This window comes from Hyperoodon ampullatus (genome assembly GCF_949752795.1).
Source record: "Hyperoodon ampullatus genome assembly, chromosome: 18".
Lineage (NCBI taxonomy): Eukaryota > Metazoa > Chordata > Mammalia > Artiodactyla > Ziphiidae > Hyperoodon > Hyperoodon ampullatus.
The window spans coordinates 49,419,897-49,435,583 of NC_136931.1; the positions used below are offsets into that span (position 1 = coordinate 49,419,897).

At 54.8% G+C, this 15,687-nt stretch overlaps 1 protein-coding gene across 1 annotated transcript; it reads right to left on the reverse strand.

The window, feature by feature from the left end:
* Positions 1 to 198: 198 nt before the first annotated feature.
* On the reverse strand, positions 199 to 15,687 carry MAP4K1 (mitogen-activated protein kinase kinase kinase kinase 1; the record flags this gene model as incomplete). Its single annotated transcript, XM_079723598.1, has 31 exons — positions 199 to 288; positions 2,427 to 2,482; positions 3,144 to 3,214; positions 3,299 to 3,388; positions 3,590 to 3,652; positions 3,937 to 4,111; positions 4,639 to 4,742; positions 4,928 to 4,986; positions 5,073 to 5,181; positions 5,954 to 6,014; positions 6,105 to 6,181; positions 7,212 to 7,296; positions 7,688 to 7,770; positions 7,863 to 8,025; positions 8,467 to 8,509; positions 9,223 to 9,267; positions 9,345 to 9,388; positions 9,468 to 9,526; positions 10,001 to 10,079; positions 10,298 to 10,414; positions 11,034 to 11,115; positions 11,226 to 11,288; positions 11,716 to 11,847; positions 12,303 to 12,375; positions 12,465 to 12,507; positions 12,664 to 12,711; positions 12,802 to 12,857; positions 14,360 to 14,424; positions 15,158 to 15,248; positions 15,362 to 15,419; positions 15,589 to 15,687. The coding sequence occupies 31 exons, from the start codon at positions 15,685 to 15,687 to the stop codon at positions 219 to 221; spliced, it is 2,463 nt and encodes an 820-aa protein (XP_079579724.1). The 3' UTR covers positions 199 to 218.

Consider the following 15,687-nt stretch of genomic DNA (forward strand, 5'->3'; position numbering starts at 1 on the left):
CTACACCCCTGACATCATTGTGCTGGATTGTTGACATTTGGGGGGTAGGTGGGCATACAGGAATTCTGCCCTCCTCTCCCCCGCCAACCCAAGGAAACCAAGACGGCAGCAGAGACTGAAGTCATGTTTATTCGGAGACAGGGGCATGTCGAGATCAGTAATGTGTGTCCGCTGGGGAGGGAGGTCTGGGGACTGGTTCCTAACACCCCGTCAGGGACTCATTCCTGGATGTAGAGGTTACTGGGGGCAGTAGGATCATCTGCTGGGCGTGTCTCCACCACCACAGGCCTGGGGAAGGAAAAGAGAAGTTAGTTCATTCATTCATTTGTTCATTCCTTCATCTGCAGAGGAGTTTATAGAGTCTGCCAGCACAATGCTGGGCTATAGCAGTGAATGAGCACACATGGCCCCTGCCCTCGGGGAGCTCAATCAAGAGCAGGAGACCAACATGAATCAGTGAATCAGATGAGTGCAAAGAAGCATGAGGCACATAACAGGGAAACCTAGTCCAAGGGGTCAGCCAAGATGCCCCCAAAGAATAGCCAGTGGAGCCTGAAAGAGGCTCAGGAGGGAACTTGGTGAAAAGGCAGGGAAGAGTGTTCTGGGCAGAGAGAATAGCCTGTGCAAAGGCCTTGAGGTGGAACAGAGCCTGGGGTTTGACTGCAGAAGTCATGGTTTGTGGGCTGTGACCAGGATTGGGTATTTATTTTGAGGTCACGGGAAGGACTTAAAACAGGTGGAGAGTGACACAATCAGATCGGTTTTTTTTTGTTTGTTTTGTTTTTGTTTTTTTGTGGTACGCGGGCCTTTCACTGTTGTGGCCTCTCCTGTTGCGGAGCACAGGCTCCGGACACGCAGGCTCAGCGGCCATGGCTCACGGGCCTAGCCGCTCCGCGGCATGTGGGATCCTCCCAGACCGGGGCATGAACCCGCGTCCCCTGCATCGGCAGGCGAACTCTCAACCACTGCGCCACCAGGGAAGCCCTCAGATCTGGTTTTTAAAAGACCTCTCTGGGCTTCCCTGGTGGCACAGTGGTTAAGAATCCTCCTGCCAATGTAGAGGACACAGGTTCAAGCCCTGGTTCGGGAAGATCCCACATGCCATGGAGCAACTAAGCCCATGCGCCACAACTAAGCCTGCGCTCTAGAGGCCGTGAGCCACACTACTGAGTCCATGCACCACAACTACTGAAGCCTGCGCGCCTAGAGCCCGTGCTCCACAACAAGAGAAGCCACTGCAATGAGAAGCCCACGCACTGCAACAAAGAGTAGCCCCCGCTCACCGCAACTAGAGAAAGCCCGCGCGCAGCAACGAAGACCCAACACAGCCAAAAATAAATTAAAAAAAGATAACATCACCAGTAATGGGACAAAACATGTGCTTCCTGCTTTGATGCAGTGAAAGGACACACCATCATTTCTGTGGTATTTCTGCCCCAAACGCTTAACCTGGAAACCTCAAACCCAATTGAGGGACATTCTGTAAAACAAATTTCCTGTACTCTTTCAAAGTGTCAAGGTCATGAAAAGCCAGGAAAGTCTGAAGAATTGTCCTAGGCTCAAGACTAAAGAAACATTACTCCAAAATGCAGCCCATCATCCTGGATTATATCCTGGACGAGAAAAAAAGTATTATTTTTTGGTTATAAAGAGCAAGAGCATCATTGGAACAACTGGTGAGACTTGAACGAGCATGTGAATTAGAAGGTAGTGATGTTTCAGTGTTATTTTCTTGATTTTGACAGCTGTATTGTGGTTTGTAAGAGTACGTCCTGGCCTTCATTTAGGAACCATACACTGAAGTATTTAGGGGTAAATTGGCATCATGTCTGCAATTCACATGCAAATAGAAAAAAATTATACATCTATGAAAGGGAAGAATAAAGCAAATGTGGTTAAAAAATAATATATGGGGAATCTGGGTGAAGGGGATACACAATTTTTAAATTTATTTTTGCAACTTCTCTGAGAGTCTAAAATTATGTCAAAATAAAAAGTTAGGATAGGGCTTCCCTGGTGGCGCAGTGGTTGAGAGTCCGCCTGCCGATGCAGGGGACACGGGTTCATGCCCCGGTCTGGGAAGATCCCACATGCCGCGGAGCGGTTGGGCCCGTGAGCCATGGCCGTTGAGCCTGGCATCCGGAGCCTGTGCTCCGCAATGGGAGAGGCCACAACAGTGAGAGGCCCACGTACAGCAAAAAAAAAAAAAAAAAAAAAAAAAAAAAAAAAAAAAAAAAAAAAAAGTTAGGATAAAAATTAAAAAATGAAAATTCCACGTTGGCTGCTGTGTGGGGAATGGACTATAGGGGGCAGAGATGGAAGCAGGGAGACCAGGTGAGAGGATGTCCAGGCCACAGATACAGGTGGCTGGGGATACCTCTGGATGCCCTCTCCACATCAGAAGCCCCCCCTTCCCGAGTTCATACCTGGGGGAGCCAAGCAGACGGAAGGTGAGGGTGGGGTCTCTCAGCTCCTGCAGCAGCTGGGGGAAAAGGTGCTGTGTCAGTGCCTCTCCTTTAAAGAGAGCAGGGGACGAGGTCTCTGAACTCCTCAGGTCCAGAAATAATCATTCTTGCTAACACCGCTCATCAGCTGTGTGACCTCAGGCGAGTTACTTAACCTCTCTGCACCTCAGAGTACTAACCTTTGAAATCATAGTACCTACCTGATAGGCAATCACGAAGATTAAGTAAAATACAAAACTGTAAGGGCAGAGCCTGACACATGGTGTTCTGTGAGCTAAGCACCATTTTCCACTCCATTTTCCACTCCATTTTCCGGATGAGAAAAGTGAGGCACAGGAAGATTAAGTCATTTGCCTAAGGTCATTCAGCTGGATTCCAAACCAGGCAGTCTGGGCCATGCTCTTAACCCACATATCTCTACAGTGACCCCATTTTATAGTTGGGAGCCTGAGGCTCAGAGAGAAGCAAAGTCCCTTACACAAGGTCACACAGCGACCCTGGATGAGGTCTGGACCTAAGAGACACTGGGGTAGAGAAGGGGACCTGTCTGAACTGAGCCTAGAGGAAGCTTCTCCTCCAGGACTTCACACCCTGACTCGGTTCTCCCAGTCCATCTGATGAATGAGATGACTGACATGGGAGGCGCTGGGTTGCGGGTACTGGGATGGAGGAGCTTACCTGGTCCGAGCCTAGAGCCCACACCTGCACTCCATGCTTCCAGAAGGCCTGGAGCCGTCCCCCGACCATAGCTGGGAGGAAAGCAGTGCCTGTTACCCTTGGCTTTCACTTAAGCCTCCAACCTGGACCCCGGACCCTATCATCCCAGCACATACCCACGGCCTCCACTGCTTCAGTCATGGGGATCTCTGGAGTTCGAAGCCCCCTGACTGGGGCCCCCTCTGGGGTCACCAGCTTCAGAGACCCTAGAAGGAGGTAGAGCGGGGTCTTTAAGGGCAGTAAGCGGGACTTAGAAGGTTACGGAGGGACCAGACAATAAATTCAGCGTGAGAAGCAAAGCAGGACGGACAAGGACTGGAGGGGCTCAGCGTTTCTGAGAGAGGCACAGGTTCTGGGGTTCGGAGATCTAGGAATAGTGGGGGAAAGGGAGAGAGGAAGGTTCTTACCGTCCATCAACACCATCACCTTGTCTTCCTCGACCTGAGTCACCTGTACTGGTCCCTTGTGCTCTGCTTGAGAGGCGGGGGTTCAAGGACCAATTCCACCTCACTCCGCCTTTCCCAAGCAAGCGAGCTAGGCACCCTCTCCATTCCCAAGCAAACGGGCTAAACCTCGCCCATCATAGAGTTCCCCAGTCCCCTATCGTCAATCTCACCAATTATATATACCCAACGTTCTACCGTCCCCTCTCGTTTCAACCCCTTTCTCAATTACGCCTCAGGCTAAGCACCGCCCAGCCACCCAGACCCAACCCTCCCAAACTGATAAGCCCCACCCCTCCCAGAGCCTGCACCTGTGCTCATCTCGCCCAGCCAGCAGGAGAGCGCGCCGAAGCGCACGGTGTGGAAGAGCACCGACTTCGCCGGCCGCCCGGGGCTCACGCCGATGCACACGGCGGGCAGCTCAGAGCCTGGCCCGGTCAGCAGTGCAAACACCGGCAGAGGCGTAGGTAGCGGGAACAGCACCTGCTGCGGAACGCGCAGGGAGGGGCGGGCTCAGAGGAGGATTGGGGCGGGGCCTGATAGGGGGCGGGGTCTTGGAGGACAGTGGGCGTGGGGCTTTCGAAGTATTTCCTAAGTATTCGCTTGCCAAGAAACTTCAGGGCGTGAGGCCTCAGAGGGCTTAGAAATTGACGGATGTGCCCTCAGAGTGGGCACGGCTTCCGTTTGGGGGCGTGCCGCCTTGGCGACAGAGAGGCAGGGCCCCCGGGGGCTGTGGCCCCAAAGGCAGCAAAGTTTCCTTAGAGACCCAAAGAACCTGAATGGGGACTCCTTAGAGGTGGGGGGAGGGGCATAGGGCCTGAAGAATAATTAGGCCAGGGGTGAGGAGCGGAGCTGAAAGATCAGTGAGGAGCCTCCAGGTGGGCGGGGCCTTGGGAGATTGGGGCGGGGCCTCTGGTGGAAGGCCGGGTTCGTGGAGCTCTCAACAGAAGCGTAGAGTGGATGGCCCTGGCCACCCAATCTGACAAAGTCCCCAGCGTCTGCAGGCTCCCTACCCGGACCAGCAGGAACTTGTTCATGGGCTGGTACCACTGAAGCAGGACCACGGATGTCTCCAATGCCCCACACAGGAACGGGCCCCCGGAACTCGCGCCCTCTGCTGTGGAGGTAAGGATAGGTTAGGGTATATCCTCTCTCCCCTGCTCCGCCCCCCAAAGGCCACACATCTTTCCCCGGGCTCTGTTCACCCTGCCTTAACTCTGCAACCCTCTCGGGTCGAGAGGGAGTCCAAGTCCCGCCCCTGGCCCCGCCCCCTCTCTGCACACCCATGGGGTTTTCTCTCACCCACACAGCACGCCCGGCAGCCTTTGGTGTCCTGGATCTTAGTGGAGACCATGTTCTTCCTGCAGAAGAAGGGAGGCGTGAATGGGGGGAGGGACGGCAGAAATGAGGCATTAGAGGGGTCAGAGGTGCCACTGCGGGCTGGTACCTTGCCAGTAGCCGGTGGGGGCTAATGTGAGCGATGGGGCTTCCTGCTCTGGCCTCTTTCCGTTCCAGTAGGCCCAAGATGCTATGAGAATACAGGTGGGGGGTCTTTCCTGCAGTGTGTGTGTATGTAGGGGAAGCAGGCAGTTATAGGACACTGCACACTCCCACCTTTTCCCTATCCCATCACTTGGCCCCATCCCTTTAAAATGCCCAAGCCCTCAAGTCTCAAGCACCTTTATTTACTCATTTTTCACACAACATATTTTAAATGCCCACTGTAGGCCAGGCACTGTGCTTGGCTCTGGTGAACCATTAATGGTGAGTAAAATAATTATGTTCCCTACCCTCAGGGTGCTTGTAGCCACATGACAAATGATGGCCACTTAACCAGTCAGATGAAGTTACACACATTACAAAATTTAAGAAGAAACATATCTACAAATTCTGCAAGTCTGTCATCACAAACTTTTGGCTTGGGGTCTCCCCATAAATTAGAAATTCTTTTATACAAAGTGTTTCTAAAACAATGACACATAATTTTAATCTACAACTTGCTCGCTCTATTTTAATAAAGCATGGAACAAGTACTAACTGTCATCTGCACATCAAAGAAATGTAAAGACTGACTTCTTGTGGAAATTACCTCAAAACTGACTTGAGAGGTGGGCACTACTGTGAGCCCCATTTTACAGATGGGGAAACTGAGGCTCAGGGAGAAGTCTCTTGCCCCAAGTCCCACAGTGGAAAAGTGGCTGGAATTTGAACTGTAGGCTCTGTGAATGGGGAGCCTAATTTTTTTTTTTCAGCCATGCCCAGCTATCTCCCAGCCCCTTGACTCCTTAAGTTCTGACTCCCCACCCTCCCACCCAGCCATAGCCAGACCTGAGAGAGACATGAGGACATTGTTGATAGAGTACACCCACGTAGTCCGGCTAGAAAAAAGCTGCAGAGGAAGGGGAGATGGCTCCTGTAAGACACCAGCAACCCCAACTCCAGCCCCCACCCTTGGCCCATCCTAGGTGCTGCCCCTCACCATCTCCAGTGTGGCCTCCTGATCATTTCGGTTCAGGATGAAAATGCCTTCCTCGGCCCCCAGGAGCAGGTGCTGGTCTGGGGAGCACAGACATGAGGATGCTGGGACCTGCCTCATTGTGGGGGACTTCCCAGACCCCCCTATGGCCCCAAACACTGGTACTCTGCTCGCCAGCCCTGACCCTCAATTCTCTGCTCTCCCTCCAAACTGACACTTCCGGCCTCTGTTTCCCCAAATCTGAACTCAAACCCTGACCAGTTCCCCTGAGCTGATCTCACTCTCGCCAGCCTCTGACCACCACCGGCTCTGGTGGTTCTTCCGTCCCTGACTCGCAAATCCGGACCTCTGTCCCCTCAATTCTGCCCCCAACATTAGATGTGACTCCCCGAATAGCCCTCTAAATTCTTTCCCTCTTTCTCCCCAGTTCTGGTCCCTGAATGCTAATCCTATCTCAACACTGATCCTCAAATTCAGACAGCCCTCCATATGGCTTTTTCTGTCCAGTGCGACCCCAAAGACTCTAATACTGTTTCCTTAACATTTATCCCTCACTGACCTTGTCTCCACATCTTTGATCCCAAACTCTCTCCCTTTCTGCTACCTTCTAATCCCTAAAACTCCTGGCCCCAAAATCCTGATCCCAGTTTCTCTACCATTAACCTACAACCGAGGTTAATGGGGTCCAACTGTCCTGGATCTTGTACCCCAAACTCTGACCTTTCTGCTATATCTGACACTCCTTTTTAAAAATTTATTTATTTACTTATTTATTTTGGCCACACCGCACAGCATGTGGGACCTTAGTTCCCCAACCAGGGATCGAACCCGTGCCCCCTGCAGCGGAAGCGTGGAGTCTTAACCACTGGACCACCGGGGAAGTCCCATATCTGACACTCCCAGCCTCCAAACTCTAATTTTCCTAGTCTTCACTCTCAGACCCATCTTCACTCTACCCACCTTTGATCCCTCAACTCCACCTGTAACTCCTGGCTTTGCCCCTGCCTCAGCTCTGCCACTCCCTCCCCTCCCCTGTCCCTGCCTTTGTGCCTTCCATTAAGGGCCCTCCCCGTCCCCACCACATTCTCCATGACCCTCCTGAATGCTCACCCTTGGTGGAGGGGTGCGTCCAGGCTGCCGTGCTGTGGATCCGGAGGGGGCAGCCATTGAATAACTTTACAAGAAGGGCACATCCCTGGGTGGGCCATGGGGGCGGGGCAGCAGCAGATCCAGCAAAAGGGAGGAGGGGACAGGAAGGCGCGGTGGTTAAGATTTGGAAGCAAGAGTGCCAAGGTTCAAATCCCGCCTCTGCTTCCTCAAAGGTTTATACCTTGGAAAGCTACTTCCCCCTCTGGGCCTCAGTTTCCCCAGTTTGAAATGGGGGATGACACCTATCTCTACGACATCTACCTCTTTCCGTGAAGGTATACACCTTGTAAAGACACGAGATCAGTGTCTGGCACAGAGGAACTGCTCAACGTATGTCACCTGTTATATTATTAGTCTTCCCAGCCCGACCCCCCGACTCCCAGCATGCATCCCCAGCCCCATCCAGAGGTGTGAGTCCTCAGCACAGCTGGCCTCACCTTTCTCTTCATCTTTTCCTTCTTGGGGGGCAACAGTGGGGGCTGGTCAGGCTCCCAGGGGGCTGGGTTCCAGAGTGAGGGTTCTGAGATGGGGTGGGGAAAATCAGCCCCCAAACCCCCCTACCCCCGCCCCACCCCACCTCTGCCCACCTTCCACCCCAGCCTGCCCTGTCACCTGAGTGGGCAGTTAGGTGGGGGCTTCGCGTGGCTGGGGGAGGCCCAGGATGGGGGGTGCGTGGGGGAGGCCCACTGGCACATCGGACCAGCACCCCCGGGCTCAGCTGTCCCTCATTCCCAGTTTCCCCAGGACCCTCGTCCGATGGAGAACGGAACTTGGGCTTTGGAGAGAGAGAAGGAGGGTGGGGGGATACATTAGATGATCTGAGAGAGAGGGCGCCCTTCAGTCTGCCTCCACCCACCAGCACTGACAGTAGGTCATGGCTCTGACCTTCCCCACGATGTCCGACCACCACTCCAGCCTTCCCCTCTAACCCACGCCCAACATCAACACATGCCAGCAACTAAAGGGTGAGTGCTGGGTGCAGCAGGCGTTTCCAAGGACCAGCTACTGACCAGTGTCCATCGGGCTAAATATTCTGAGTCCCACTCCTAGGGTCAGGGTTACCACTTCCAGATGCCAATATGCTCATCATCCCAGTCTTCCCAGACTTCAAAGGACCTGGCATCCCAGACTCCAGCCCTAGAGGGCTCAGTATCCTAGCATCTATGGACTCTGGCCTCCTGGCCCCCGGGCCCCCAGCTCTGACCCAGGGCCTTACCTTGGGGGGCAGCGGAGGAGGTGTGTCTTCTGCAGGGGTGGGGCTGGAACACAAAGATGGGGTAAGCAGGTGCGGGTGTGGGGAACAAGCACTGGGGAGGGTTGGGGCCAGAGGTCTGAGCTCAGGAGGCTCAGAGGGCGACGCGGTTTGGGCTGGGGCTGAGGGCTAAAGGACTGATAACCATGATGATAACAGTAACAGCAACTCCTGGATATCGAGTGCTGACAATGCATCAAGTCTCTGCATCTTCACGCCCGCCTAGGAACACAGATCATATGAGCTCCTGGGGGTCAGGTTCTCACTGGGTGCCGGGCGTGCTGCCTGTGAGCCCATGAAAGACGAGACGTGTGGGATGGATGGGTGGGCCCTGAGGCTGACACAGGCCTGGGGCTGGGGGAGATGGGGGCCTGGGCCGACTGCTGGGGCTGAGGACCTGACATGGGGGAAAGGTTCAGCCTGTGGCTGGGTGAGATGAAGAAAGATGAGGGCCGGGGGTTGAGGGTTAGGACTGCAGTTGGGTCTGGGGGTGGGAGCTGGGGACTGAGATGTAGCAGGGGGCCCAGGGTTGAGTTGGGGTGGGGTTGAGGGTCAGGGGTCCGGGGTGAAGGAAGGTGGGGGCATTGAGGGTCCAGTCAGGGGTCAGGGGTCAGCGCTGAGTGGTAGAGGGACAGCAGGGGCTGAGGCTGGGGTCGGGGTGAAAGGAAGGCGGGTTGTAGGAAGGTGGGAGCTGGGTGGGGGCCCGTGGAGCTGTCTTACATGTCCACGTCATCGTAGTCATCATCAGACTCCGACAGGTGCCTCCTGAGAAGGGACAGTTATGAGCCTCGGGTGGTCCCCACATGTAGCCCAGCCTGCCTCCCACCCTGAGGGTCCCTAACCTAGGACTGCTGCTCTTGAAGTCTCCAGGGGGCTGTAAGCGAGCCTGCGGGATAGTAAAGGGTCAGCAGTGGCTCAGGGGGAGGGGAAGAGAGGGCGGCTGGGCGGCAGGGCAGGCATCTCACCGTGTTGGCTGTGGATCTGGACTCCATGCCTCTGAGCTTCCTGAACTCCATGTGCCGCCCTGGGGGTAACACACAGTGAGCTGGGGACGTGGATTTGGGAACAGAAAGAGTAGAATTGGGGGTGGGGTCTGGGAGCAGGGTCTTAGGACTGGAGCTGTCGCTATAGGGGAGGGATCTTGGTTTACAGGGGTCTCATTTGGGAGTCAGGGTTTGAGATCAGGGAGCTGGGGGCTCAGAATGGTTACAGAGTGTTTGTTTTGAGGTTCCACCTGGGTACCAAGGATCAGACAAAGATTTCTGAGGTCTCTGGGAGTCCTGGTGGTTGTGGGAAGTCTCAGGGGGTCTGTTTGCAGGACAGAGAGGTAGGGGTCTCTAGAGTCATTTTGTAGATCAGGTGGTAATGAGGTTTTCTCTGGGGTCTCCTGTGGGGTCAGATGGTGATGGGGTTCTCTGGGGTCTCTGGCAATCTGATGAGGGGGCATCTCTTGGCTCATAGGGTCAGGTGTCCCCAGACGTAAGGATTCTCTACTCACGACAGCAATCCGCGTCTGGGATCCCCAGAGAGCTGGAGCGATGGGTGGATCTGATCCGCCGAGGGATGGCGGGGGGGAGCTGCGCAGAGCGGCGGCGGCATCAGGCCCAGGCCCTCTAGCAGCCCTCACCCCCCTGTGGGCCCAGCTTGGAGCCCTTGGCCCTCCCATAACCTCTGTGCGTCCAGCCCTGTGCCAAGCTCCCCATCCTCACTGGCTTTGTTCCTTCTAAGAGAGGCAGCAAGGGGGTGCTCCAGGCAGGGGAACAGCGTGAGCCAAGTGGGGGGGCGGGTCCCTCACCTCAGGTTCCTCATCTTCAATCTCGCCAACAGGGGCCCCCTTCCCTGGGTTCCTCAGTTTGTCAAGAAGATCTACGATCAGGCCTCTGTTTAGCCCAGGCTGGGACACCAGTTGATGCTGGGGGAGGGGAGGAGGGTGTCAGCACACAGAGGGCTGGGCTGGAGAGAGAGGGCTGGGACGAGGGGCTGGAGAACCCATCTACGGGAATCTGGTGGGGAAGTTGCCAACAGAGGAAGAAGGCAGGGAATTCTGGGGACCTGGGGGATTCTGAGGAGTCTGAAGGGATTAGAAGAATTTAGGGTAGGGGACTTCCCTGGCGGTCCAGTGGTTAAGAGTCCCCGCTTCCACTACAGGGGGCGCGGGCTCGATCGCTAGTCGAGGAAATAAGATCCCGCATGCCGCGCATCGTGGCCAAAAAAAATAGGGTAGTTGGAGAATTCCAAAGGTGTCTTAGAGGGGACTGGAGTTCCCCTGGAATTCCAAAGCACAGCCAGGAATGGGTCCTGAAGCCCTTGGGAATTTGTGAGTTTTAAGAACTCAGCGTATCTTGGAAAAAGGTCTGGGATACAATTTGTAGAGTCTTGGGGGTCCCTGGGGAATTCGGAGGGACTAGGGACTTTGAGAGGGCCATGGGGGTTCTGTGGAATGAAATTATCAACGTTCTAGGCAGCTGTGGGAGGCCCTGGGGGATTCCGGGGGTGAGTCTGGGAAGGCTTCCCTGGGAGGGGAGGTTTACACTGAGCATCTTGGTGGCGCTGGGTCGTTTCTTGGGGCTCTTAGTGAGGGTGACTTTGACAAAGTTGTGGAAGGCAGCCGACCTTGGGAGGAAGAAGGCAAATTCTGTGGTGAGGGCACCAGAGACCCTCCCATCAGACCATCACCCCTGGCTCCACCCTCCCTCTCCCTCCTTCCCATCAACCTCTCCTACCATTTGCCTTTTTCCTTTAGCCTTGGGGGCTGGTAGCCACTCTTGGTCATGAGGAAGAGAACTCTGTAAGAGTAGGACAGAATATGGGGTTCAGACTTTCCAGTGGAGGTCAGACCTCGTGGCTCAAGGGAACCCCAATAGCACTAAGGTCAACAGAGAGCCAAGTGGGGGATAGAATGAGAACGAGGGTTAGGATTTACAAGGCACGGGATGCCCCTTCTAGGGGATACTGCTTATCGCATTACAGAGCTCCTGCAGTCTCGGAGGGAGCCTCAAGATGCTGCTCCCTGTGTTGGGGGCTCCTGGTGTGGAGGGCTGGAGAAAAGGCTTTCTGGGCTCAGGGGAGCCTGAGGGTCTCGGATGGAGCTCAGAGCAAGAGGGTGTCTCCTGTAGGGGATCTCGTGGTGGGGAAGCAGGTTGGGGGCTGGTGTCCAGGGTCAGAGTTGAGTGGGGTCTCTGGGACTAGGGGCACCTGCCCACATCTGCCTACCTGAGAGGGTGCACGTCAAAGAGTGGTGGTTGTAGCTCGGCTAATTCGATGGCTGTGACACCCAGGGACCAGATGTCACACAGCTCATTGTATCCCCCCTTCAGGGCCACGGCCGCCACTTCTGGAGCCATCCTGGGGGCAGAGACCCTCAGAGAGCCAGGGCTGACACAGCAGGGGGAGGGGGGACTTTTTTGGGGGGGTAGGAGGGAGAGAAGGAGACCGGGGCATACAGAGACAGATGCAGAGAGAAACATAAAGATGGAGAGAGGCAGACATAAAGACGGAGCGAGGTAAAGGCAGAGAGACAGAGACAGAGAGAGAGAGGGAGGCAAACGCGGACAGATATGGAAAGACAGAGAGATCAGGATAAAAATCAACACAAACACTGAGAGGACCAGGTGGAGGGGGCACAGAGAGCCCTAGGTAAATGGAAAACTCGAAAGGGAGCCCAAGAGAACACAGAACATTCAACAGAGCAAAGTAGAGGCAGGGCAAAAAGCCAGGACGGAGATTCCCAGAGATCCAGGCTGGGAAAAGCCGCTGCCCCCTGTACCAGCCCTATTAGCTGCCAGCCAGGCACCCCTCACCAGTAGGGTGTCCCGATGAAAGAGAGGCGTCGAGCCAGCGTTGCCCCGATCTGGGCCGAGATACCAAAGTCAGCTAGAGGCAGAGGGAGAGACATAGTGACCTCTCCTGTCCCCTTGGGTCCCCAGTCAGTCCCCCTCCAGACCCCCACCAGCCACACTCACCCAGTCTGACCTCCCCAGCATCGTTGATGAGGATGTTGGCTCCCTGGGGAAGAGGGGGCGATTAGAGGCTGTCAGAGATACCCCCCAAGTCCAATGCTGCCGCCACTCCCTGGTCCCACACCCCCCTGAGCCCTCCAAGCACCACTCCCATATCCTGGGCTCCCCACCCACCAAGGCCACCTTTCTGCCCCTAGACCACCTTGATGTCCCGGTGTATCTTCTTCTGTGAGTGCAGATAGGCCAGTCCCTGGGGAGGAGGGTGGACACGGGGGCTGTAAGTGTCCGGGGGCTGGAGCAGGGCCCTGCCCCTACCCAAGCCCACAGAGCATCTCCTCACCTGGAGCACTTCCCGGCAGACATAGCTGATCTGGAGCTCTGACAGGGGGCCTGTCACTGCAAAGGTCACCCCGGTGCTGTGTTGGGTGCGGGCCAGGCCCCTGGCCGCCACCCACACCAGCTGAGAGGGTGCCACATAGGGAGGGGGAAACAGGATGGGACAAGTAGGGGGAGGAGGCAAAGGTGTGGTCAGCAACAGAGAGAGGGGCAGCGATGCAGGGAACCAGAGGCCGGAGGGAGAGATATTCATTCAACAGATATTTACCGCGTGTCTACTGTGTGCCAGCCACCGTGGCAGGCACCGGGGATACAGCTGTGGACAAAAGAGGCAGAGATCCCTGCCCTCATGGAGAGAACATTCCGGTGGGGGAGATGGACAGTAGACAAGATAAACAGGTAAGATATACAGGACGTGAGATGCTAATAAATAGTAAGAAGAAAAATAAAGCAAGAAAAGACAACAGGAAATATGTGTGGGAAGGGGTATGACATTTCACACAGGGTGATCAACCCTGAGAAGGTGACGGGGGTGAAGATGGGAGCAGCAAGTGCAAAGGCCCGGAGGCAGAAGAGTGCCTGGTGGGTCTGGAAAGCAGTAAAGTGGATGGAGCAGAGATGAGGTGTGTCCACTTGGGGTGTGCCAGTGGGGGTCAGACTTGTGGGCTGTGATGAGAAATTTGGGCTTGGCTTTGGAGGGAACTGGAAGGTATGGGAGGGCTCTGAGCAGGGGGTGATGTCACTTTGTAAAATGAGGAAAGGCAGAGAGAGACAGGGAGAGAGAGAGAGAGAGAAGGAGAATCAGGAACAGACCCAAATTGAGGCATAGAAAGAAAGACATGGTCAGAGAACAAAAAGTGGGAAAACAGACACGGTGAGAAAGAGAGACACAAAGGGGTGAAGAGGATACACTAGAGAGAGACAGTAGACAGAGGGGTCAGAGACCAGATCTGACGGGCTGGCGGGGTGAGTCACTTCCTCTCTGTGGGCCTCAGTTTCTCCCTCTGAGGACTTCTTAATGAAGTCCTTCCTTCCTGGCATTTGAGGTCTGAGGCTGGAGGGAGACCGGGAGATGGTCGAAGATAGAGGTGCGCAGCAGAAATCTCGAAGTGATCAGAGGCCCACCCCGCCCACACCCTCCAATGCTCCGAGAGAGTGAAAAGCAGGCTAAGAGAATCAGAAATGCATTCACTATTAAATGAACATGTGGGCACTGATGATGAGCCAGAAATGCAGAAATACTCAAACGCATGAATACACCTTGGTGAGAAAATGAAGACACGGGGAAGATGGGGCAGGGGAAGTAGAGGGGATCGCTGCATGCAGAAAGACTGGGGCTGGACTCTCAGGTCCTGGAGGACAGGGCTCAGGGCCCACTCGGTCACCACAGTATCCCCAGCATCATCCAGGCCAGGCCAGGCCCAGAGGATGGGCTGGCTTACTGTGTGAAATATGGACCGTAAAGACAGTCCCAGTAGACACAAAGGCAGAGAGACAGGACAGGCGAACTGGGGGGGGGGGGGGTGCTGGGGCTACCTGGATCCCCTTGCTCTTCCTCTCACCTTGGTAGATGTCCTGGAGAGAACCAGCCCCACAGAATTCCATGCAGATCCAGAGCTTCTGCAGCCTATAACAGTTCAAGAGCAATACTAATAACAGCAGTAATAAATTATTGTAGGATACCTCCTGGCTCACTGTCCATCTTATTCTAGTTCAACAAGAACTTTAATGTAAGAGCTGTCATCTCTCTATTGCCCACTACAGTGAGATCATCCCATTTTATAGATGGGGAAGTTGAGGCTCAGAGAGGAAATATATGTTCAGGGTCAACTGGAATGGAACCCAGGTCTTTGGGCTTCTGACCCATGGCATCCTCTGTCGTCCCATGTTAACCTAGGAGACAGGGTAGAGACCTCACAGGTTGTGGAAGTTCGGAGGGGACACAGGAGCTAGGATACCAGGTCTGGGGGACAGAGAACATTATTGGGGCATCTGGGATATTAATTGGGGGGTCAGGAAATTTAGGGGTTCGTATTAAAGGAAATGAAAGTAAAACTAGGGGACCCGAAGGGCAAGATGATGAAAGATTAGTTTTAGGGGACTTGGTTTCAGGTTTGGTTACCGTGAAGGGATCAGTTTGGTGGACCCCTACTCAGAAATGGGAGTTATTTATTGGAGATTAGATTTGGGGGTGCTCTGGTCAAAAAAGTGGGACTTTGGGGTGGGGATCAAGTTAGAAGTGCCCCAGTTAAAAATGGGGGTCCAGGATTAGCGGTCAGGTTAGGGGGTACCCTGGTCAGGAATGGGAGCTCGCGGGTAGGGGCTGGGCTGGGTGTCAGGGCAGGTCTGAGGCTCATCACCAGAGATAACTCCCATGGTAGGCAACGATGTTGGCGTGCCGACAAGTTTTCAAGATGAGGATTTCCTTCTGAAGTGTGGAAACATCATCGTCTGCAAGGAGGGGCGGAAGAGAAAAGGCTGCTACAGGGAGGGAGTATGGGGGAGATCCCAGTGTCCCAGGAGGTGGGCGTGTGGGGAAGAAGCTCCTGAGGTCCTCTCCTCACCAGGCTCCATCTTCACCATCTTCAATGCCACCAGGTCCCCCGTCACCTTGTCTCGAGCCTTGTAAAGGGGAAGTTGGCAGTCAGGCGGGCTCCATTCGCCTGAGCTCCTCCTCAGCATCCCTGAACCAAAGCCAAGGACTGGGACCCTCTCACATCCCCTTCCCTTCTTGGGCCTCACCCCAAAGGTCACCGGTTTGAGGGTGATGGAGAAGGAGGGGGTTCCTCACCTTGAAGACTTCCCCATAGGTGCCGCCACCCAGCCGCTGTAGCAGGTCATAGTGGTCCCGGGGATCCCTATTAAAGATGTCAGGGTCCACGAGGTCCAT